At 45.7% G+C, this 26,003-nt stretch overlaps 1 protein-coding gene across 2 annotated transcripts in view; it reads right to left on the minus strand.

Annotated features, from left to right (window-relative positions):
• Positions 1-298: 298 nt before the first annotated feature.
• Positions 299-26,003, minus strand: part of IGLON5 (IgLON family member 5) — a 677,528-nt gene continuing 651,823 nt past the window's right edge. For both annotated transcript variants that reach the window (XM_068241536.1, XM_068241537.1), the window contains exon 8: positions 299-2,335. In XM_068241536.1, the coding sequence (XP_068097637.1) occupies positions 2,235-2,335 (101 nt within the window). In that variant the 3' untranslated portion in view covers positions 299-2,234. The remainder of the gene's footprint in view (positions 2,336-26,003) is intronic.

The raw sequence follows: 26,003 nt of genomic DNA on the forward strand, positions 1-26,003 counted from the left end.
GCTAATTGTGGGTAAACGGAGAGGAAAAAGAGAATGCTGTGGGACCGATCAGGCCGGAGGGGGCTGGAGGAAGCCCCAGGGATGCATATTTTATTTGGAATCGTTTGTCTCTGGTTCCCTTTAACCAGCACGCTCTCCAGCCACTTCATCCCATCACTTTGTTTGTTTATTTATTTTTTTTCCTGGCCCATATTTTTTTTTATGTAATGTTGTTAAATCAGCTACCCAAACTCTTCAATATGATCAAGTGGAAAAAAATCTGGAACCTGCAAGAAAACATAACACAAAAATACCAAAGTAGAGTTTGTCTTTGTTATATTATAACACTTTATACATTTGTTGCCAATATTCACAAGTATTTTTTTTATCTTTTTTGCAAAAAGAAAAACAAAAATACCCCCAACAAATCAAGAAAATATGCCTTGGATTTCCAGTGATGAGCCAATAAAGTGCCCCAGCATAAACGCAACCCACGCCCTCCCCCCGGCACGCAGGAATGGAGAATGTGAAATCCCAGAATGCATTGCTTTGACGCACAGCTTGGAAGCTCTTGTTGGGACCGTATCTGTTTTTTGTGTTTTCCGACCTCACACGTATCGGTTATGGAGAAATGGATAGACAAACAGACGCCGAGACAAGGACACGCTTGGGGCAGGCCCGCCAATTTTTTTTTTGCCATGGGTAATGCCAGTGAAATTTCCCCAGGAGGCTGTTTTTGGAGAGGCATAGAAGACATTTATTTTGTTTGGAGGCATCCTAAGAAACATAGACCCAAATGAAGTATAAGTGAAATAAAGAACTGGGCAACAGAAGCTTTTGTTAAACTAACCTAAGCCCCTTTCCATCTCAGCACCAGTGCAAATCACAAACATTAAGAGCCCGCAAGTATTGAGTCCATTCCGATTTCAGCATAACGCAATAAGGAGTAAGAGCGGGCCTGGGGGGGACTTGCAATCAGTGATAGGACCATGCAGACAGACAGCTAACAGTCAGACAATACTCAAGGCCCTTGGCTCCCCTTCTTTTTGGTCTACGAAAGGGGATTAGGGTCTGTATAATACCCACAAGAATGTCACAGACACGGTTGATGAATGACAGGCATATGGAACTAGAAGGGACTGTGCATTATCCCTTAGTTATCCTGCTATTTTCATATATTATCTTCTACTTGCATACTCGCCCTGCTGTCCCTGATATGGTGGATGCAACATCTCTAATTACCCATTATCACCCAACTTTATGATCCATAGCAGTGGATCTCCAAAACCATGCCTACATGCTATAGTCATAAGGTTTCCTACACCACGTTCTCAAGATGTCCAGAAACTTTTAAGAAGGCCAGGAGATGGAGACGCAGAACATGGCTAGCCAAGCGAATCTTTATGATGTCCGTTGTGTTGTAGACTGAAGACCCAGACTGTCTTGGTACGGATGATGAAGAAGACCTTATCCAGTTGGGCTCCTACGCTACATTCTCCACGTTCATTCCATATCTTGCGTTGTTGTAAAGTTAGCATTATACGATGTTCATCGCTTTTGCAGAATTATGGTATAAAATCCACACATACTCATCTGGAAGTATTGGAGTTGGGGAGTTGGCGTTGGTGAGAAGGTAAGGGGTTAGAGGTAATGTACACATTTACGGCGATGTAGACACAAGGTCAGGCAAGGGAAATGACTCAAACATTTTTTTCAATTTTTTTGGAAAAATCCCTTCATGAATGGGAATGAGGTACGTAGGGCAACTACGTTGTAACTTCTGTCCTTACAGAGCTGAAGTGCTTGCAAGTTGCTTCAGCGGTGCAAGGGGGAGGGGGGGGGGGGGGTAAAATAGCAAATTATTAATGTCTCCTAAAACACTAATGAGGTTCATTTTGATTTTGCAGTCACTCTCTTCCCTCTCCGCCCCCTAAAATCCTTTTAACTCTTTTTGTTTGTAAGAGCACCCAGGTTCTAAATATCTCCAACGTTGACCTTGCTGAAATTCCCATAGTCACTTGATCAAATCAACCCATACTTGTCCTTTCATTTATTAGAAGGCGTAGAAAGTCATCAATGATACGGTTTTTCAAAAATGCATAATTTGTTCCCTCACAGTGTCGGATTCCTTCTAGAAAAATTATTTTTGTGTTTTTGTTGATTTTTTTTTTTAATTTGTGTTGTTCTTGTGTAGTTGTGTTTTAATTTCTTCCACTGCCCGTCTTGAGGGTTAATTCTGGACCTTCCTCCTTACTTTAGATCATACGTAAGAGGGCCAATAACGTGAAAGACCAGACGGCGAGAAGGAGGGGAGATACGGAGTACGACACACTGTGGTTGGGAAAAGTTCCAGGTTCTGAAAGAGAAAAGAACAATTCTGAGAAGACAGAAGAAAGAAAGAAAAAAAAAATACAACATTAGATAGAACTGAGATAACATCTTGTTGTATGAGGTTTCACAAAGTAAGGAGTTGAAACCTAGTTCACTGAAGACGTCAGCTTGCCCGAAGGGTTTCTTGGCCTTGAAAGATGCACGAAATCAAAAGGAACCCGATTTATACAATGTTTACACTGCATTCTGCTTGGATTTTCTAGGCTGTAACTGAAGGTCGTTCAAGGGAGAAAATACAATTTGCCTTTCCTTTGATCGCACGTGAAAACATGGCACATCAAGCGCGGTTAAACATTGTCAAAGCACTTGCAAATTTGTACTGAATGGACAACTGGTGGCCTTGTTTTTTTTTTTCTTATTTTTCTTATTTTTTTTTTTTTATCATTCATTAGTTGCAGAAGAGGGTGGGTGTGGGCGGAAGAGGTTAACCAATAACAGAGAGGATCATACTTTATGAGAGACTGTGTGCTGGAGGCACATTACAAAGCATTACATTTGGGCAAATTTGTATCCACAATTTGTATAGCGTGTGGCCCCGGCTATGTATTGGCCACCTCTGACATCCGCATTTCCAGACATAAATGGAATTTGTATGGGTGCCTATGGCAGCAACTAGACTTCTGTGGTGGTATTTTTAGTTTATTTCAGCGGATTTACGTTGGGGGGATGTTAGGGTGGTTAAGATTGGGGACTAGGAAGGGGGTTTGCAGAGTGTGTGTGTGTGTGTGTGTGTGTTGGGGGGGGGGGGGGGTTAGAGTGACAGTTTAGGCGTCAGGAAGGAGGTTTGTGGCGGGTGGTGGTTAAGGTTGGAGTCAGGAAGGGGGGTTATGAGGTTAGGCGTCTTTTAGGCATTGGTGGGGGGTTAGGCTAGCATTGTAGAGGGGAGAGTTCTATGAGAGATATTTTAGCTATGCGAGTTAAAGAGAGACTGAAGTCTCTCAAAATACAGGTTTTTATTTTAAAAATCTCTTTAATATCAGTGACCTAACTGAAACGCTGCATCCCAGCGTCTGCACACTAACTAAATCACCCCAAACTCCACGGGGCACATTGTGAAGAGCGCTTCTGTGAAGAGGCAGAGCTTTGGGCTGTAGCTCTGCCTCTACACACGTCCATCAGCGCTGATTGCCTCCTCTCCCCACCCCCTCAGTCTTCTGTCACAGAGAGGGGCGGGGAGAGGCGGAGATATGCGCGGATTGTATTTTAAGAGACTTCAGAGTCTCTTTAAGTTGAGCTGTAGTAAAATATCGGTAACATTCACCGATATTATACTATCTGAATTACCGCTGTAAAATAGTAGGATATCGCCATTGTTTCCAATATTCTACCATCAGCTATTTCCTGGCATCCACATTTCCTGGCACCTTTATTTCACGTACGCCTTTTAAGAACCAAATTAACCCAAATTTAAAGTGGACCTGAACTCTTGCACAGGGCAGAAGGAAAACAGAGAGAAATCCACCCTGTATGTATTTAGAGAGTTTGCCTGTCTCCCCCCCTGTGTCACATGACTGCCACTGCAGAGATGGCAGATAAGCTCTTTTGAAAGCGCTGGATGTTAACAATATCAATGTTAACAATGTGTCTGCTTCCATGAATCAGGAAGTAGAATTTTAGGATTTGTATCAGCTGTAAAAGAAATGTTTTTGTTTAAAGGTTATTATGATGTTGCTTATCTTTTAGAGGAGAGAGGAAGTACTGAGTTCAGGTCGGCTTTAACCCAACCCAATAGCAATAGTTGCATATAAAGAGTGTACAAAAGCAAAATGGTGGACAGCCCAGTGGTGAGTGGTTAGCTAATTGCATGGAGTTTGTACATTCTCCGGGCAGTGTGGGTATCCTCCGGGCACTCCGGTTTCCTCCCACATCCCAAAAACATACAGATAAGTTTTTGGGTTTCCCCCTAAATTGGCCCTAGACTACGATACATACACAGACATATGACTATGGTAGGGATTAGATTGTGAGCTCCTGTGAGGGACAGTTAGTGACAGGACAATATACTCTGTACAGTGCTGTGGAAGATGTTGGCGCTATATAAATAACAATAGTGGACAGAATAACCGTTTCACTGAACAATCTTGCTTGGCAAACTGCACTGCAGCTCGCCATGTCCCCTCATCTCACGGGTTTAGTCGGTGGGCAGGTCAATCAGGAGTATTTATTTACACCCAAAATATGACGAACAGTATATGACAAATTGCACTTTCCAGCATCCCCACATTACAATATAAGCCTTGTGTACGCTACAAGGGGAGGTGGGGTTGCAAGTTCACAGTAAGTAGGCATTGAGTAGATGTAAGACCTGAGTCTGTTAACAGGAAACCCTATCCAAACCTCTACCGATGCCTAACCCTAACCGCCCCCTGCCATTACCTAACCCTAACCAACCCTCTGACCATGCCTAACCCTAACTACCCCCCTGACCATGCCTAACTCTAACCAATCCTCTACTGATGCCTAACCGACCCCCCTACCATTCTCTAACTCTAACCACCTCCCTGCCATTGCCTAACTCTAACCCCCACTCCCCTGCCAATGCATAACCCTAACCACCCCCTGAGGATTCCTAACCCTAACTAACCCTCTACCGAATCTTAACCCTAACCGCACCCCCCGCAATTGCCTAACCCTAACTGACACTTTCCAGCCATTGCCTAACTGACACTTCCCGCCATTGCCTAACCCTAATCCCCCCTGCTTATACCTAACCCTAACCAACCCCTGAAAATGCCTAACCATAACTAACCCCCCCATAACCCTAACCGCCCTCATCACTCTTGCCTAACCTTAGCATACCCCATGGTGATGCCTAATCCTAACCAACTTTGAGTCCTATGGGAGAAAAGCGCTATAGAAATGTTATTGTATTGTATTGTAACCCTCCCCCCACCTGCCATTGCCTAACCCTACCCACCCCCTGCCAATTCCTAACCACCTCCTGAAGATGCCTAACTGATCGTCCACCATTGCCTAACCCTAACCACCTCCTGCCAATACCTAACCACTCCTCTGGAGATGCCTAACCCTAACCCCCCCCCCCCGATGCGTAGCCCTAACCAACCCCCCTCCATTGCCTAACCCTAACCACCCTCTGCCAATACATAACCCTACCCCCCCCTCCCCCTTGAAGATGCCTAAACCTAACTAACCCTCTACCGATGCCTAATTCTAACCACTACCCCCCCAAGCAATGCCTAACCCTGCCCCCCCTCCTCACACACACACACACACACACACACAGCGTTGCCTAAACGTAAAGGACCCCAGGCTCTCCCTCTGCTAGAACGGTGGGCTCATGGACGGATTGGGAAGCATCTGCACTATACAGGTAAGTATCTGTTTTTCCTATATATTTTTTTAATATAGGTTCACTTTAAATTCCCATCCTCCTTCACTAGACATCTTTGGAACATTTATCTCCCGCCCCGACCGTCATGTGCTGACCGCTTCCCACCCGATGTCGGGGCGAACAAATATTTGAGAATGATTATTTGAATATTTGGAGATCCATGCGCTCCTATGCCAGTGATTAGGCTGACACAATTCTCCATTTCTCATTTCACTGGTGACAATCCGGGCCCAGGAACGCCGCGCGGAGACTCTCCCACAGAAACTCATTATTCTGTTGTCAAGACCTCCGAAATACAAACACACTTCTATGTTAATTCATCGTTTTCTCGTGTCGTCGCCGGCTGGGAAGAGTCTGATATCTGATTAAACTTTTTTTTTCCCACTTTTTTATTTGAAGAATAGATTTTAAAAAGTTCTGCATCATGCAGTTTTAAAGGGTTTTCATTAGTTAAAGGGAATTTATGGTGTACATTTTTCATTTTTTGTTTTATTAGTTTAATAAAAGTTTACTTTTACAAACATATTTTTTTTTGTTTTTGTAAAAATATAGAGTGAACAGCCACAACTTTATAAAACCGCTGACAGGGGACATCAATAACATGGATTATCGTGTTACAAAGGCATTTGTAAGGGGGCAGGATTTATGAACAGCAAGTGAACAGTTCTTAAAAGTGAACTGTTGGAAGCAAGAAAAATGGGCAATGCATAAGGAGCTGAGTGACTTGGGACATTGTAATGGCAGCACAACTGGAATACCATGAGCATGATGTCATCTTAATAATACGACTCAGGTGGCAAAATCTAGGGGGCAGCGCAGGGGGAGCAGGCCCATGCAGAGTGCACAGCAGAGCCTTGGGGGTGAAAGGAATCACTGGCACTGGCGGGTTAGGTGATGGCAGATGCTGCACGATGGGGGCTCTGACTAACTAATGCTGGGGGATCCTCTGACTGGTTATATTGAGGGGCCACATCTAGCTATCTATACTGGGGGTGGGGCTGGAGGGAAGGGCTACATCTGGCTCCCTAATACTGGGGGCTCCTCTGACTACCTATACTGGAAGTCACATCTGGCTACCAGTACAGGAGGGAGAAGGGTGCTACATCTGGCTACCTATACTGGAAGTCACATCTGGCTACCAGTACATGAGGGAGAAGGGTGCTACATCTGGCTACCTATACTGGAAGTCACATCTGGCTACCAGTACATGAGGGAGAAGGGTGCTACATCTGGCTACCTATACTCTGAGCTCCTCTGGCTACTTATAAGGAAGATCAAATCTTCCCATCTACAGTATACTAGGGTGGAGTACATCTGGCTACCTACTACTGGCAACTCCACTGTATACCAATACTTAGGGGGCCCTCAAGGGCTAACTAATACTAGGGACTCCTCTAGCTACCTATTGTAATGCCTGGGGGTTATACTTTGACCACCCAGAGCAACAAGGCTGGTAGCTGAATAATGGAAGAGGCTAAGGCTAATTTCACACCAGGACGTTGCGTTAGAGGGGGCGTTAAGGTCGCATAACGTCCCCCTAACGGAACGCCTGGTGGTGCTGGATCTGGACGTCAGAGTGAGCCGCGTTGTGCAGCTCACTCTGGCGTCAGTGATGCGCACTCTTGTGCGCATGCGGCATCACGTGGTCCCGCCGGCCAATCGCCGCACAGAGCGGCCGCTCCAGGAAGTAAACACTGCACGTCACAACGTGCAGTGCATATTAATTAGCCATGTGCCTGGCCGCTCTCCGCTCCTCCACAAGATTACTGAGCATGTGCAAACAGTCTAACGCGCCTCAGCCGCGTCTAAAGTACTGCATGCAGTACATTGTCTTGTGACGCAGCGTTACAATGTAACGCAACGTGGGCACTGTAAACAGCCCCATTGATTTTTCATTACTGTGCGGTGGGCTGCGTTACAGGCTGCTCTAACTTGCGCCTTTAACGTCCCACTGTGAAACCAGCCTTAAGGTTGCCCAGAGCAACTGCAGCTCTGGGCTTCTGATATTGCTACAAATAAGTCACAATGGCAGCGCAGTGCGATGTTGTGCTGCCTTAGCGATAGCAAGCATTCAGACAGGTACAAGACAGGACTATAGTTACATAGTTATTTTGGTTGAAAAAAGACATACGTCCATCGAGTTCAACCAGAGAACAAAGTACAACACCAGCCTACTCCCTCACATATCTATGTTGATTGGAGCTTAACTAGTAGCAACCGCAGCTCACAGTCAAGTCCACAGAAGCAGAGCAAGCAGGCTAACAACAGTCACCAGCAAGCATCCACACAGGCAAGACTACAGTGTAGAATGTAACTAATAGCAACCGCAGCCTATAGTTACGTTCCCAGAAACTAGAGTAGCAGGAATACTACCAGTCACCAACGTGGTGATGGCAGAATCCAAACTTTCTCTAGCCGTCATACGGGACACTGGAGATGAGGCTCCGCCCATCCAATCAGTGGAAACCACCTGAAAGAGTAAAAAGAGTATTAATAGCCCCCACCCTCCCCTGGCTCCTCAGTTTAATTTGGTTTCCGTCCCGGAAACACCGAAGAGGAGTAGCTCCCTTAGTTTTTATTATTTTTTAGCTTCACTAGGTGGTGAGGCCAAGAGAAGACCGGGTGTTGGGTGATCGTTGTGAACGCTAGGTGGCGTCTCTTTATGCACCCGGTTTTCTGCCGAACGCGGTGTTCGGATGTCGATCCCTCTGCCCTCCGTATGCATTTGTGCGGGCAAGGATCGTGGGACTCTCCCCCAGCTGCTTGGCATCCTCTTGGCAGCACTGCGCATGCAGGAAATCCCTGGGCCACAAGCGATGGTTGGGAAGCTGGCGCTGGTGGGGGAGTCTAATATAGGAGAACTAGGCTGCATAAGAAATGGAACTGCTCCTGTTGTTCTCCCCCATGCTGGAAAGATGGGATCACAGACAAGAGGCTTCCCAGTCTGTTCCAGCAGCAGAGGTGACTGCATTGACCATACTGGAGAGATGGGATCACAGGCAAGAGGCTTCCCAGTCTGTCCAGCAGCAGAGGTGAGTGCATTAACCATGCTGGAGAGATGGGATCACAGGCAAGAGGCTTCCCAGTCTGTTCCAGCAGCAGAGGTGAGTGCATTGACCATGCTGGAGAGATGGGATAACAGGCATGAGGCTTCCCAGTCTGTCCAGCAGCAGAGGTAAGTGCATTAACCAGGCTGGAAAGATGGGATCACAGGCAAGAGGCTTCCCAGTCTGTTCCAGCAGCAGAGGTGAGTGTATTGACCATGCTGGAGAGATGGGATAACAGGCATGAGGCTTCCTTGTCTGTTCCAGCAGATGAGGTGTGTGCACTGATAGTGTTTTTTTGCAGGGATATACACTCATATTATGCAGTTTAGAGTGTGATTTCACCTGTGTTTTATCCTTTCCCGCTATCTATATCATAGCAAGCTGAAAGTAAAAGCGGGGGAGGTATAGGATAATGTTTGGAGAAGCCAAAAACGAAAATTTGCTATTGCAACATTAAGCTTCCCCAGTATTATAACGAGATGAGTAAGGAAAGCCCTGAGCAGTTGTAAGGAATCATTTGTTTCCTATGCTAGATGCAGAAACTAACATTTTACAGGGATGTGCACTCATATGTTTAGTATTAGAGAGTGATTTTCCCTGTATATATTTTTTTCTTTTCTCCTATCCTCTGTGTCCATGTGATCTAGCTGTGAATGTTAAGCAGCAGGTGGGGCAGCAATTGGCTTCCCCAATATTAGAACATGATGATTTGTCAAACCTGCACTGAAGCGATGGTGATTGACAATTAAGGAGTAATGGAAACTTTCAAGAAATGAATCTCTGGTTAGTTTTCAGGGAGTCCCTTGTTTCGAATTTTACTTCGATTCTGTTGCGATTACGACTTTCAGTCGGTTTCGATTATAACTGTCAGTACGTTATGACTTTCAGTATGTTGCGATTATGACTTTTAGTATGTTGTGATTTTTAGTATGTTTCGATTATGACTACGAGTCTTTCGATTATGACTTCGAGTCTTTCGATTATGACTTCGAGTCTTTCGATTATGACTTCGAGTCTTTCGATTATGACTTCGAGTCTTTCGACTATGACTTCGAGTCTTTCGACTATGACTTCGAGTCTTTCGACTATGACTTCGAGTCTTTCGACTATGACTTCGAGTCTTTCGACTATGACTTCGAGTCTTTCGATTATGACTTCGAGTCTTTCGATTATGACTTCGAGTCTTTCGATTATGACTTCGAGTCTTTCGATTATGACTTCGAGTCTTTCGATTATGACTTCGAGTCTTTCGACTATGACTTCGAGTCTTTCGATCGAGTCTTTCGACTATGACTTCGAGTCTTTCAACTATGACTTCGAGTCTTTCGATCGAGTCTTTCGACTATGACTTCGAGTCTTTCGACTATGACTTTGAGTCTTTCGATTTTGACTTTGAGTCTTTCGATTTTGACTTCGAGTCTTTCGATTTTGACTTCGAGTCTTTCGATTTTGACTTCGAGTCTTTCGATTTTGACTTCGAGTTTTTCGATTATGACTTCGAGTCTTTCGATTATGACTTCGAGTCTGTTTCGATTTTGACTTCGAGTCTGTTTCGATTTTGACTTCGAGTCTGTTTCGATTTTGACTTCGAGTCTGTTTCGATTTTGACTCCGAGTCTGTTTCGATTTTGACTCCGAGTCTGTTTCGATTTTGACTCCGAGTCTGTTTCGATTTTGATTTCGACTCTGTTTCGATTTTGACTTTCAGTCTTTTGATTATGACTTCGAGTCTTTCGATTATGACTTCGAGTCTTTCGATTATGACTTCGAGTCTTTCGATTATGACTTCGAGTCTTTTGATTATGACTTCGAGTCTTTCGATTATGACTTCGAGTCTTTCGATTATGACTTCGAGTCTTTCGATTTTGACTTCGAGTCTTTCGATTTTGACTTCGAGTCTGTTTCGATTTTGACTTCGAGTCTGTTTCGATTTTGATTTCGACTCTGTTTCGATTTTGACTTTCAGTCTTGACTTCGAGTCTTTCGATTATGACTTCGAGTCTTTCGATTATGACTTCGAGTCTTTCGATTTTGACTTCGAGTCTTTCGATTTTGACTTCGAGTCTTTCGATTTGACTTCGAGTCTTTCGATTTTGACTTCGAGTCTTTCGATTTTGACTTCGAGTCTGTTTCGATTTTGACTTCGAGTCTGTTTCGATTTTGACTTCGAGTCTGTTTCGATTTTGACTTCGAGTCTGTTTCGATTTTGACTTCGAGTCTGTTTCGATTTTGACTTCGAGTCTGTTTCGATTTTGACTTCGAGTCTGTTTCGATTTTGACTTCGAGTCTGTTTCGATTTTGACTTCGAGTCTGTTTCGATTTTGACTTTCAGTCTTTCGATTATGACTTTCAGTCTTTCGATTATGACTTTCAGTCTTTCGATTATGGCTTTCAGTCTTTCGATTATGGCTTTCAGTCTTTCGATTATGGCTTTCAGTCTTTCGATTATGGCTTTCAGTCTTTCGATTTTGACTTTCAGTCTTTTGACTTTCAGTCTTTCGATTTTGACTTTCAGTCTTTCGATTATGACTTTCAGTCTTTCGATTATGACTTTCAGTCTTTCGATTATGACTTTCAGTCTTTCGATTATGACTTTCAGTCTTTCGATTATGACTTTCAGTCTTTCGATTATGACTTTCAGTCTTTCGATTATGACTTTCAGTCTTTCGATTATGACTTTCAGTCTTTCGATTTTGACTTTCAGTCTTTCGATTATGACTTTCAGTCTTTCGATTATGACTTTCTGTCTTTCGAGGATGACTTTCTATCGGTTTTGACTTCGTCTGGTTTGATTTTAACTTTGAGCCTCTTTCGAATTGGTCTGCAAACCTGTTTCGAATTGGTCTGATATACAGGCCGGCACTTTATCTATGCTGGCTGTGGAGATTGAAAATCTTGTAGAGAGGGAGAGCAGAGTTGACAATCCTGCTCTGAGGGCCAGTGCGGTTGTGTGGCAGAACTGTTCTGCATGGGAATTTACTGCCCATAAGGTTCTGTGGACCTATGCATAGTACGGTGTTGTTTTGGCAGAGTAGTGCTCCAGGGTTGTGGCCCTCCCTAGTTATGTCTTTTCAGACTACTTGTTTATCATCTCCAGTGTCCCGTATGACGGCTAGAGAATATTACAGTTAGACTTACCGGTAACTGTATTTCTAGACGTCATACGGGACACCAACCCACCTCTATTCCTGTCGCACTCTCTTACGGCTATTGCATTGGGGGTTTATGGGTTACACTTCTTTTGAGGTGTCTTATTTCCTCTCCTCTTCTCTGTGTTTTAGTTGGAAGTTACTTGCATTACACTGAGGAGCCAGGGGAGGGTGGGGGCTATTAATACTCTTTTTACTCTTTCAGGTGGTTTCCACTGATTGGATGGGCGGAGCCTCATCTCCAGTGTCCCGTATGATGTCTAGAAATACAGTTACCGGTAAGTCTAACTGTAATAATCTGGATAATGGACTTCACTGACCCACCGCGGATGCAGCAAACGTCCATCAGGCATGGAAACAAGGCAGTACACAATAATACAGAAAAATAACAAACGGCTTAACTAACGGATAAATATATTAGCAAGTCTGCATATATATTTATCAAGAACTAGCTAAAGCACAAGTAATAAGGTCACATTGAACTACATTAACAGATCTATAACAGAGTGACAAAGTGCCCAGCAGACCAGTGCACTGACCGCTTTGTCGGGCGGGGTCTAAATCGGGAGGCAGACTTTTATGTGGACCTCAGCCAATGAGTGCAGGCATGCAAACTCCCACACAGCTGAATGGTAATCACTCAATCCTGAGTTAGTCTGATCTGCTAGCTGGCTGTGAATGCAATGGACTTTAATAAGTGCAGTATTATGTAACATCATGCATGCAGGAAATCCAGGGCTCTCCGGCCGCTGCTCAGCTGCACCAAGCAATTGGTGGAATGATGACAGCATCCTAAGCTGCCCCAAACTGCAGAGCGATCACAAATGACAATGAAACTCATTGCGAATGCACAATCGAATGCAAGCAGACAAGTCAGAACTGCCCAGTTGCAGCTCCACTGCAGCGACAGAACACGCTACAGGAGGGATCCTGACACTTATACTGGGGGTCACATCTGGCTTCCTATATAAGAGGGGGCTATGTACCTCTTACCTATATACCATGCACCCTCTACTGACACACTATGAACCTTATTCCGACACACCATGCACCCTCTACGGATACACCATGCACCCTCTACCTGTCAGGATCTCTCCTGTAGCATGTTCTGTCGCTTGCAGTGGAGCTGCAACTGGGCAGTTCTGGCTTGTCTGCTTGCATTCGCAGTGCGTCTTATTGTCATTTGCAATCACTCTGCAGTTCAGGATGCTGTCAGGATTCCTCCTATGGTTTGCTGCAGTTGAGCTGCGGCCAGATAACCCTGGATTTCCTGCATGCATGTTATAGCATGGTACTGCATGCATTTGTTATGATAGTCTTTCAGCTAGCAAATGGTAATCAAGCCAGCCCAGGATTGAATGATTACCATTCAACTGTGTGGAAATTTGCATACCTGCATCCATTGGCTGATGCCAGCATAAAAGTCTGCCTCCCATTTCAGACTCTGCCCGACATATCGGTCAGTACGCTGGTCTGCTGGGCACTTTGTTACTCTGTATAGATCTGTTATTGTAGTTCAATGCAACCTTATTACTTGTGCTTTAGCTAGTTTCTTGATAAATATATATGCAGCCTTGCTAATTTATATTTATCCGTTAGTTGAGCCGTTTGTTATTTTATCCTGATAGCTTGGATTCTGCCATCACCACATGGTAAGAGTCTACTAGGTAAGCTGACTGTCTCCTGAAATAACTGTAGACTACATTAGGACTCTTTTTATTTTTAAGAGTTTAAAGTGAACCAAAGACGAAGCACCCTCATGTATTTCACCATATAGATCAGTGGGAACATTAGAGAAAACACCTACCCTGCTTTTTGTTTCATGCTTTACTGCTCAGCCTGCTTGTTATCAGCCCTGATAAAGTCCCCGACTGAGCATTCAGTCTGGCTTTGCTCAGGAATCGTTATAGCTGAGTCTGTCTTCTCTGATGTCTTTACAAGCCCAAGCCTGCCCCCTTCTGGCTCTGCTTTCTTGTTCTGTATACTGCAGCATCACAGAGAGCTGTGATGAGATGGGAAGAGCTGCTGCTGCAGAGGAATAAGCTATGGTATATTGAAAAAATGTTTTTTGTTTTGTTTTATCTAGATTTGTTAGTCATAAGAGGTTTTTAGAAATAGTGATTTCATTTTGCACATATCCCACCAAATAATATGCTTTTCTGATGAACTGTGTTTTGCATGGAGTTTTAGTAAAAAAAATAAAAAATAAAAAAAAAACCCACAAAAAACGGCACACCAGAGCGGCGAAAATACCAGGTATAGTATTTATTTCGTAAAATCTATCGGGGGGGATATGTTTATTTTGTGCCAAAGTGTTAATCTCTGGTTTCCTTTAAGAAGTTTGATTAAAAAAAATAGTGCTTAAAATCCCTCAACTTTTTCCTTGGGTGGTGGTCGTATTTGCTTGGCAGTTACACAAAGTGGAGAAGAAACATGATGATCCCACAGACTTGCCGGCGCAGGGACAAATAAAGGCCCCGTTCTGGGACATCGTGACAGGAAAACAGCAGCAGTACTTTAAAGAGGATTGTGGGAATCTGATTAGAGCTGTGAAGCGTGTGCCCGGCTGATAGACGCTCCCCAGAAAGTCGCTGTCTTGATGAAGAAAACTCGCTTGTTTTCTTCTGCGCAAGGTAATTAAGGAAACGATTATTAAAGCTGAGCCATCTTGGGACTTAACCCCGGAGGAAGGCACAGACGCCACTTGCTTGGAGAGATGGGTATCTCACGGATGACGGGCTGCATTTTTTTACATTTTTTATTTTTCGGCTCAGAAAAACAACAACAAAAAAACAAACAAAACGAAACAAGAAAAAGGAAAAAAAAAAAAAAAACCAGAAAGCTAAAAGTGGCTGAAGACTTTAAGAAGCCTCCGGCTCTTGCAGGTGCCCGGCACACCCTCTGTGCGAGCCGTGACAGCAATTTCCGAGCAGTAAAAGGAAGAATGTAGACTCTGCGACAAGCCTTCGGGCCGGAGTCAAGAGGTCTGAGATTGTGGCGGCAGACGCGGCGTCGGGGACATCTCCGCTCGTTACGAGGCTGTCAGGCGCGCTCGTTCGCCCGCCCTGGGAGCAGTTTAGCAGGGGCTGTTCGGCGCAGATACCGCTGTAAAATATTTTGTTGTTGTTGTTGCATGATAATCCGCGGAGGCAAAAGGGTGCTCGGAAATAAATTGGTTGAACTTAATTTAAAGGTGTCGGGAAGTTGTCGCGTCCTCGAGTTTTCAGAGGCGGAAGCGCCGCGCGCCCCAGATAAAAGCACGGCGAGGAAGACACAACGCTTACTGTCTACTGCAGGCAGCGCGGGGCAGCTGGCACATCGGCAGATGCCTGCGCTTACACAGATAGGGGAAGGCAATCTAATTAACCCAAAACTAAACTAGGCAAAGTCTCAAAGTAATCAGGCTGTTCAGTGTTACCTTTGCATCGTGAACTTTTGAAGTTTGGAAATCCATTGTGTAGCTGTGCTTGCCTGCAGCCGTGCACCAATCCATACACGCTAATCCTACCATATATATGATAGTTTACATAAACAAGCTTTTCAAAATATTTTTCGATCTATTGGCCATATGCTACATAGATTTTGGTAAAATTGTACAAACATTACATGGGGCGGTGACTCGGCAGGCAGGGGTGGGGACTCGTCAGGTGGAGGCGGCGGCCCCACAGGACGATTTGCAATACATTTCATACTGAAATCAATTGTAAATCTGTTTCCAGTGTGTGGGCAGGCAATAAATCCCTTCCCCAATGTGAAGCCCCCCTTTCTATGTACAGCAGCCCCTCTCTCCCATGTGCAGCACCCATTTCTATGTACAGCAGCCTTTCTTTACCATGTAAAGGTCCTATTTAATATGCAGCACCCCCTTATGTACAGCAGCCCCTCTCAGCCATTTAAAGCCCCTCCTCCATGTACAGCCCCCCCCCCCCCTATGTACAGCAGCCCCTCTCAGCCATTTAAAGCCCCTTCCATGTGCAACACCCATTTCTATGTACAGCAGCCACTCTGTACCATGTAAGGTCCCTATTCTATATGCTGCCCCCCTTCTATGTAAAGCTGCCCCTCTCACCCATTTTTAAGCCCCTTCTTCCATGTGCAGCATGTCTTTCTTCTACGTACAGCAGCCCCTCTCTCCCATGGGAAGTCCCTCCTCCATATGCAGCCCTGTCTTCTATTCGCAGACTCCCCTTTGAAGTTGCAGACCTGTCTCCCAGGTGCAGCAGCCCTCCCCTCCACTCTTGGGCAGAAGCTCCTCAGATCTATAAATCCAATCGTGCAGAACACTAGATTAAAGGGTACCTAAAGGCCGGGGGCACACACGGCAGAAACGCTTGCGGTGGGAAACGCTGCGTGTTATGCAGCAATGTTAGTCTATGGGACGCAGAAGGACCAGTGTTGCACTTGTGATTTACAGTAAGCGTTCTGCAGAGGCTTGTAGTGTTGCATAATTTGCAGGCTGGCTGGCAATACGCACATAATGATAGGCTATGGTAATGCCACTTCTGCACTTTTATGTAGTTTTAGGTTCCCGCTTGTTTCCACTAGGGGCGGCGTGGGTCTCCGAGCCAGACAGCAACACTTGTGCTGATGTGAGTACACATCCGGATCCCTCTACCCGTGACATGCACAGCTATGTGGAGTCTGCCATCTACAGAAAGTGCTGCAGGGACTACATTTAGGAGACAGCCTATTGATTTCAATGGGCTCCGATTCCCTGTTCCAATCCACATGCACATTTTATTCAAATTGCACGCAGCTTTGAATTAGACCAATCAAATGCATTTACTGCCACTATTAGTAGGTTCGGTTTTAAGCTGCGTATGTTTTGCATTCAATTTTCATGCAAACGGCAATCCTCCCTCACTCCTGGCGCTGGCCTAATGCTGGATACACACCATGCGTTTCCGCGTTCGATGCGTCCGTCAATACGCATCGATTCGATTATTTCCGACATGTCCGATTCAAGCTTCGATGGATCGTTAGGTCGATTTGCCATACTTTACATGGCAATCGACCTAAAAATCATCGAAATGCGCTCGGAAATGCTCGGAAATAATCGAATCGACGCGTATCGACGGACGCATTCGATGCGGAAACGCATGGTGTGTATTCAGCATAAGGTCACCCCACTCATGCAGAGAGCAGTCACGCTAGCTGTATTTAAAGTGGACCTGAACTCTTGCACAATACAGAAGGAAAACAGTGAGAAATGCACCCTGTATGTATTTAGAGAGTTTAGCCAGTCTAATTCCCCCTCATCTGTGAGTAATCAAATGTGGAATTTAAAAACAGGGAACACCAAGAGCCCCAATAGTGTAATTCGTACTGGACAAGGTGGCAATAAGTTTGTATTGCTAAATACTCACAAGTCAGGGTCACCAGCAGGCAACCACTGTAAAGGCAGGTGGGGAGATTGTCCTGACCCCACTCAGGATTAAGAAGTCGCTCTCTGTAGACAGGAAGAAAGGGTAGCAACCCTCCACCAAGGGTGGACTCAAAATTGTATACAATGAACAGAGGCGCCAAAAGTATAAGATTAGATTAAATGAGCTTAAAAACCAACTTAAATGGCAAAATTGAAGGAGGAAGTGGTGGTCTTACCTCCCTCAAGCAGACACGACAACGACTGCGATTCAGACAGTCAAACACATTTATTAGGAACTCCAAAAAGAAATGCAACGCGTTTCGCAGGTTCAACCCCGCTTCATCAGGCAATATAGGGAGGAGTATCAAACAATCTGCACAAGGATTCAAATTAAGGCGCTTAATTTGAATCCTTGTGCAGATTGTTTGATACTCCTCCCTATATTGCCTGATGAAGCGGGGTTGAACCTGCGAAACGCGTTGCATTTCTTTTTGGAGTTCCTAATAAATGTGTTTGACTGTCTGAATCGCAGTCGTTGTCGTGTCTGCTTGAGGGAGGTAAGACCACCACTTCCTCCTTCAATTTTGCCATTTAAGTTGTTTTTTAAGCTCATTTAATCTAATCTTATACTTTTGGCGCCTCTGTTCATTGAATACAAATGTGGAATTTGATCTCTCAGCTGTGTCAGCTGGCTTCCTCGGCAGAGCAGCTCATTTGTAATCACCGCCACGTGGGCCGGAGCGGACTGCGCAGGCGCAGTAGTTCTGCGCCTGCGCAGTCCGCTCCGGCCCACGTGGCGGTGATTGACAGCGCCGCTCGCGCAGGCGCAGTACAGAGCGACCTGGAGGTCGCTCTGACGTCATCGCCGGGGACCGGGACGGAGCTACGGCGAACGGCTGCGCGCAGAGGTGCGGCGGGGGAGTTCCTGGGAGCTTGGGGCTAGAGGAAGCCCCCGGTAAGTAGCCTTAATTTTCTTTAGAATGCCCGGATAACTCCTTTAACTTGAATCCGTTCTGAAGTCGGGACATTTGAAACCTCTTCTTCAAACATCTCCCCACAGAAATGACATCATTGCGACGGGATCGGGCCGTTCGTATTGGCGGGTCGTTCGTAAGTTGGGTGTCTGTAAACCGGGGACTACCTTGAACATAACAATGATAACAATTTGAGAGGCTCCCTTTGTTATACTGATCTATTCAATTGGCACTTTTATTGGCCTGATGAAGCGGGCTGAGATCCGAGAAACGCATTGCCTGTGCTAAATAAAAATCTTTTGTCACCTGCAAAGATTTTGTGATTGTGGTAAGTCACCTCATATTATTTTCTCATTTTTAAGCTGTTTTTAGATGCTTTTATCTCAACCAGGGCGCCTCTTTACCTCTATTATAACAACGATAAATGGATATATATATATATATATATATATATATATATGTGTATATATATATATATATATATATATATATATATATATATATATATATATATATATATATATATATATCTTTGAAATATATATGTTTGGATTTGTCTGGAAGGCGGCTTTGCTGGGTTCCGCTGCAGCGCTGGCGGCCCCCACAATCCCGTCCAATCCGCCTTTGTAGCAGCCCTGAGTCAGATCCTACCTCATTTATTTTTAATATGTGTGAGTCAGAGGTCGCTAGAGCTGTCATAATAAGAGATTATGGAACATGAGCAGTAAGAGATGGGGAGAGATGACACACAGTCCGCGCAGCAGCGGCGGGCGCAGAGAACGCAGTATCTGCACCGCCACTTAAGCTAAATGAGCTTTCTGAGGTCAGCTCAGGTAGAATCTATCGAGAAAGCAGCAAAGAGGTTCAAGATGCTCCAGATTAAATAAATGACTCGTGGAGACTGTTCAAGATGTGGCTGCGGCCTTCCAAAAATCGCTCTCCCCCCTCCTCCGCCCACAACACAGGCTGCCTGCTCTGCGGAGCGGAGGGCAGAGTTCGGAGACGCACATTCCACTAATCGCTAGTCTGGAAGAGGGTTTCAACTAATTGAACAGCAGAGGGTTTTTTGTAACTACTTTTTTTCCAAGTGAAATGGGATTAATTTTCTTTGGTAATAACATGAGCCTCCTGTCAGCAACAGGGCTAAAGTTCTGCAAATGCTACTTAGCTTAAAACCACAGGGGGAGGCTGGACATGGAAGAGAGGAGCTGCAGACAAAGGGGGAGGCTGGATGTGGAAGAGAGGAGCTGCAGACAAAGGGGGAAGCTGGATATGGAAGAGAGGAGCTGCAGACAAAGGGGGGAGGCTGGATGTGGAAGAGAGGAGCTGCAGACAAACGGGGAGGCTGGACATGGAAGAGAGGAGCTGCAGACAAAGGGGGAGGCTGGATGTGGAAGAGAGGAGCTGCAGACAAAGGGAGAGGCTGGATGTGGAAGAGAGGAGCTGCAGACAAAGGGGGGAGGCTGGATGTGGAAGAGAGGAGCTGCAGACAAAGGGGGGAGGCTGGATGTGGAAGAGAGGAGCTGCAGACAAAGGGGGGAGGCTGGATGTGGAAGAGAGGAGCTGCAGACAAAGGGGGAGGCTGGATGTGGAGAGACGCGCTGCAGACAAAGGGGGGGGGGGGGGGGGCTGGATGTGGAAGAGAGAAGCTGCAGACAAAGGGGGGGGGGCTGGATGTGGAAGAGGGGAGCTGCAAACAAAGGGAAGGCTGGATGTAGAAGAGAGAAGCTGCAGACAAAGGGGGGGGGGGGGCTGGATGTGGAAGAGAGGAGCTGCAGACAAAGGGGGAGGCTGGATGTGGAAGAGAGGAGCTGCAGACAAAGGGGGAGGCTGGATGTGGAAGAGGGGAGCTGCAGACAAAGGGGGAGGCTGGACATGGAAGAGAGGAGCTGCAGACAAAGGGGGAGGCTGGACGTGGAAGAGAGGAGCTGCAGACAAAGGGGGAGGCTGGACGTGGAAGAGAGGAGCTGCAGACAAAGGGGGAGGCTGGATGTGGAAGAGAGAAGCTGCAGACAAAGGCGGAGGCTGGACGTGGAAGAGAGGAGCTGCAGACAAAGGGGGAGGCTGGAGGTGGAAGAGAGAAGCTGCAGACAAAGGAGTAAGGGGGGGCTGGATATGGAAGAGGGGAGATGCAGACCAAGGGGAAGCTGGATGTGGAAGAGAGGAGCTACAGACAAAGGGGAAGGCTGGACGTGGAAGAGTGGAGCTGCAGACAAAGGGGGAGGCTGGACGTGGAAGAGAGGAGCTGCAGACAAAGGGGGAGGCTGGATGTGGAAGAGAGGAGCTGCAAACAAAGGGGGGGGGGGGGCTGGATGTGGAAGAGAGAAGCTGCAGACAAAGGGGGAGGCTGGACATGGAAGAGAGGAGCTGCAGACAATGGGGGAGGCTGGACGTGGAAGAGAGGAGCTGCAGACAAAGGGGAAGGCTGGACGTGGAAGAGAGGAGCTGCAGACAAAGGGGGAGGCTGGACGTGGAAGAGAGGAACTGCAGACAAAGGGGGAGGCTGGACATGGAAGAGAGGAGCTGCAGACAAAGGGGGAGGCTGGATGTGGAAAAGGGGAGCTGCAGACAAAAGAGGGAGGCTGGATGTGGAAGAGAGAAGCTGCAGACAATGGGGGAGGCTGGACATGGGAGAGAGGAGCTGCAGACAAAGGGGGAGGCTGGATGTGGAAGAGAGAAGCTGCAGACAAAGGGGGAGGCTGGATTTGGAAGAGAGAAGCTGCAGACAATGGAGGAGGCTGGACATGGGAGAGAGGAGCTGCAGACAAAGGGGGAGGCTGGATGTGGAAGAGAGGAGCTGCAGACAAAGGAGAGGCTGGATGCGGAAGAGAGGAGCTGCAGACAAAGGGGGAGGCTGGATGTGGAAGAGAGGAGCTGCAGACAAAGGGGGAGGCTGGATGTGGAAGAGAGGAGCTGCAAATAAAAGGGAAGCCTGGATGTTAAAGAGAGGAGCTGCAAAGAGGGTGGTTAGATGTGGAAGAGAGCAGCTGCAGACAAAGGGGGGGGCTTGATGTGGAAGGTGAAGGCTAGACAGGGAAGGCAGGAGCTACAGATCAAGTAGGGGCTGGACGTGGAAGATGGAAGCTTCTGCCCAAGAAGGAGGCCTATTAAGGAAGCAGGGGGTGATACACATGAAACGGTTGAGTGGGGTGGAAGGATCACTTCCGTGAGGCTATGTGTCTATAAAGGGGGGAAGATATACAGTATACCGAAGTTGTAGACAAGTTTGTGATTTGCAGAGGTGACTTCCGCTCATGAAGACCTAAGCAAAGGTTCATGGCTCGGAGAACATCTTGGTGCTTTGTGTATTGTGTAGATGCGGCCTAAGGATTAGAGATAGGGATAGGGAGAGATCAGTGTGAGCCTACAGTTAGGTATAATTGCAGTAAAATACCTGTAAAATCTACCATTGTATTACTATGCTTAATACAAGTGGCAATATAGTTTGTTGTTACAGACGGTATTTTGCCGTTTCATTTCCGTTTATACAACCTATTTAGCATTAGATTTTCGTTTAAAAGCTATAAACGAAAAATATTGTTTTACTTTACAACTTAAAACTTCGGCTATATCCCACGCCTTTTTTCTAGGCGCCCTTTTTTGATGCACGCAGGGGGAACAGTGCCAGGGGTTTTATCGCGTCTGTCGCTTATCTAAATATCGCTCGTCGATACCGATGCACACCTGATCAACCATGACATCTAGCAGCATGCCTGATTGATACATGCAACCAATTTAGGCCCAAAATTGGTCACATCTTTGATTGGTCATGCTGTTGCTGGCACCGATTTTCTTCCGAATTGATAATAATTATCGAATTGGATGGTCAATCGTCCGCCAAGTCGAATAGTATATGACCACCTTTCGTTACATTCCTGCCATCACCAACCCATTCCTGGTAGACTGCTGTAGGTACAGTAAGCCAGTGGGAATTACCCTCGTTTACTCTGCTAACTCCAAACGGATGATACCGTAAGTATAATTGGGTAAACACACACTGAAAATAAACAGAACCATGGGGGAGGAAATGGCGGATGGTAATCTGTAAGCAATTATCCGCTTAATGCCTTATCTCTTTCTCAAGAGCAAATATTGCGGCGAAGCCATCTTCTCGGCGACTCGGTAAAAGAGATTAATAAAGATAAATTGCAGTTTTAATAACCAGACAAATGGAAATTTTGTAGGTAACTACATAGAAAACTGAGCACAAAGTTGCCGAGTTGCTTCAATAGTTTATTTCTGTTTCATTAGCAGCTAAAACAATTAGCAGGTTTTTTTCTTGGGGCCTAGTAGTCACTTCAGGCTACGAGAGAAATTGGCTGGTAAATATTTACGCTCCTAAGCATGGCTTTCCATGTCTATATGATACACATCAACTCTGGAACACTAAGCTATGGACCATTAAATAATAATTAGAATAATCCTACCTAATAATGTACAAGTGTCCCTGCGTCCTGTCTCTGTGTCAGTGCTTTGGCGCTACTGCGCATGTCCTGCACTGACAGCCGTTGGGACAGGATGGCCAAGGGGCGGGCCAGGCCGACAGGGCGGGCGTGTGTGTGCGCGTTGCACGAGGTACGGACAGGTGTGCACGCGGCGGGTGGGTGCGCGCGTGCGCACGCGGCGGTGACAGACCTAGAGCCTGTTTTTCAACAGGCTTAGGTCACTAGTAAATAATAAACCCCACTATCCCCAAAATCTACAGGTGAAATCGTAGTTCTGTGACCTCTCCTACAAGTGAGTTCTGCTCTCCAAACCTTTTTATAGTCTGGGCATGCTCCACTTCTACTGACCAATGGGCTGAAAAGGTCTGTTATGGTCACATGACCTATTATATTTTCCCTTGGTGCTGAGAGTAGCAATGAAGGCAGTATTAGTAGCAGGGGTTAAGGTGGCCATACACTGGTCGATTTGCCTTCAGATCGACCAACAGATAGATCCCTCTCTGATTGAATCTGATCAGAGAGGGATCGTATGGCTGCCTTTACTGCAAACAGATTGTGAATCGATTTCAGCATGAAACTGATCACAATCTGTGGTGGTGGTGCTGCCATTGCCCCCTGCCCGCATACATTACCTGCTCCGCCGGCGCGACTCCCCAGGTCTCCGCTGTCTTCTTCTCCGCTCTGGTCTCCGGGTCCGGCAGGCTTCACTTCTTCCTGTCTGGGGGAAGTTTAAACAGTAGAGCGCCCTCTACTGTTTAAACTTCCTGCCGGAAAAGGAAGAAGTGAAGCCAGAGCGGAGAAGAGAGATAGCGGAGACCGGGGGAGTTGCGCCGGCGGAGCAGGTAATGTATTGCAGCTGTATTACGTCGGTCGTCGGGCACTCAAACGCCGCTATCGACCCGCCGGCGATCGAGAATAATCTTCCGCACGGACGGATCGACGGGAACAATTGATTTTGGATGGAAATCGATCGTTCTGTCAGTGTTTGCGCAACGATTTCACAGCAGATTCGATCACAGTGATCAAATCTGCTGTATATCGGCGGCAGAATCGTTTGGTGTATGGGCCCCTTTAGAGTACAACTACAGTCCCATTTAGATTAGGAACTGTAACCAAAGATTAAACTTTCAGTCTAATCAGTAGCTGATATCCCCTTTCCCATGAGAAATCTCTTACTTTTTCTCAAATAGATCATCGGGGAATTGGGTGGGGGGTCTGTATGACTGGTGTTGTGGTGAAACCCTTTCTACAGTGTGAGGTCCCAACAGTTTCCTGTCTGTGAGTCATGTTGCACTGTGGGAAATAACAGCTGCCAAGCAAGCAGTATCTCCCTCTGGGCATATGCATTGTCTATGAAAAACAACCTTTTAGCCTATCGCATTGTTAGTGGGTGTGGTTATAGATCTATTGGCAGTTGGTGCTAAATCAAACACTATTAACAAATTACATGACGAATATCAATTATTTCTTGATCTCTCTTCTACTTTTTACCTTCTCACTTTGCAACGTATTGATTTATTTTTCCCCCTTTTCACAAAAGTTCCTCTTTAACCACTTCAGCCTTCAGTCGTTTTCACTTTACGCATCCGAGCAATGTGCACCTCCCATTCATTAGCCTATAACTTTATCACTACTTATCACAATGAACTGATCTATATCTTGTTTTTTGCACCACCAATTAGGCGTTCTTTGGGGGGTACATTTTGCTAAGAGCCATTTTACTGTAAATGCATTTTAAAGGAGAACTGAAGTAAGAGGTATACGGAGGCTGCCATATTTGTTTCCTTTTAATTAATACCATTTGCCTGGCAGCCCTGCTGGTCTATTTCTCTGCAGTAATATCTGAATAACACCAGAAACAAGCATGCAGCTAATCTGATCAAATCTGACAATGTCAGAAACACCTGACCTGCTGCATGCTTGTTCAGGAGCTATGGCTAATAGTATTGGAGGCAGAGGATAAGCAGGAGGGTCTGGCAACTGGTATTGCTTAGATGGAATTAAATATGGCAGCCTTCATATCCCTCTCACTTCAGTTCCCCTTTAACAGGAATATTAAGAAAAAAACTGAAACAATTCATTATTTCTCAGTTTTCAGCCATTATAGTTTTAAATTAATACATGCCTCCATGTATTGTATTTGCCCATTTGTCCCGGTTATTACACCATTTAAATTATGTCCCTATCACAATGTATGGCGACAATATTTTATTTGGAAATAAAGGTGCATTTTTTCCGTTTAGCATCCATCACTATTTACAAGCTTATAATATAAAAATATATAAATATTTCTTCTTTACATGGTTATTTAAAAAGTTTAGACCCTTAGGTAAATATTTACATTTTTTTAATTGTAATGTTTTTTTTTTTTTGTATTAAACATTTTATTTGGGTATTTTTGGGAGGGTGGGATGTAAATAGTAATTTTTTTATGTAAATATGTGTTTTTTTTTTTTTTTACATGTGGATGTAGTTTTACTTTTTGGCCGCAAGATGGCAACCTTGAGTTTGTTTACATGACGTCACTCTAAGCATAACATGTACGCTTAGAGGGATGTAGGGGGACGTAAGAGGCAGAAAAAGTGAGGCTTCCGAGAGAAGCAGTCGCTTTTTCTTCCAGGGAAAGGAATCAATGATTGGGCACCATGTCCCGATTCATTGATTCCTGGGCTAACGATCCACGTCTGGGAGCATGCGTGCACACGCGTGGGTGCACACATGGCCTTCTGGACGTAGCCTCTATGTTCAGAACTCTTAAATGGTTAAAGAGAGTCTGAAGCCTAAAAAATTACCTCTTTTTATTTCAGAATGCTCTTCAGCCTTAAGAGCAAAGATGATTCACCGCATTCCCCGTGGCCATATGAGGTCTTTATACCCCTCAAATCCCGGGGCAAAATTCTATTGCTTTCAAAGATTTTGCTGCCCGGGGGAGGCAGAGCTTAACGCAGTAGCTCTGCCTCCAGTCCATTTAATCACTGCAGATCTCCGCCTCTCCCCGCCTCTCTCAGTGAAAGAAGACTGAGAGGTGCAGGGAGTGGTGGCGATGGGCGGTGATTGAATGGACTGGAGGCAGAGCTACAGCACAAAGCTCTGCCCCCTCCAGGAAGCACCAGATAATTTTGCCACAGTGATTTGGGGGGGGGGGGGATAAAGCCCTTGTACAGCTGCGGGAATGTGGTGAAACATCTCTGCTCTTAAAGAGAACCAGAGACGAGGCACCCTCATGTATTTTACCATATATATCAGTGGGAGCATTAGAGAAAACACCTACCCTGCTCTCTGTTTCATCCTTCACTGCTCAG

Source organism: Hyperolius riggenbachi, chromosome 6 (genome assembly GCF_040937935.1).
Source record: "Hyperolius riggenbachi isolate aHypRig1 chromosome 6, aHypRig1.pri, whole genome shotgun sequence".
Lineage (NCBI taxonomy): Eukaryota > Metazoa > Chordata > Amphibia > Anura > Hyperoliidae > Hyperolius > Hyperolius riggenbachi.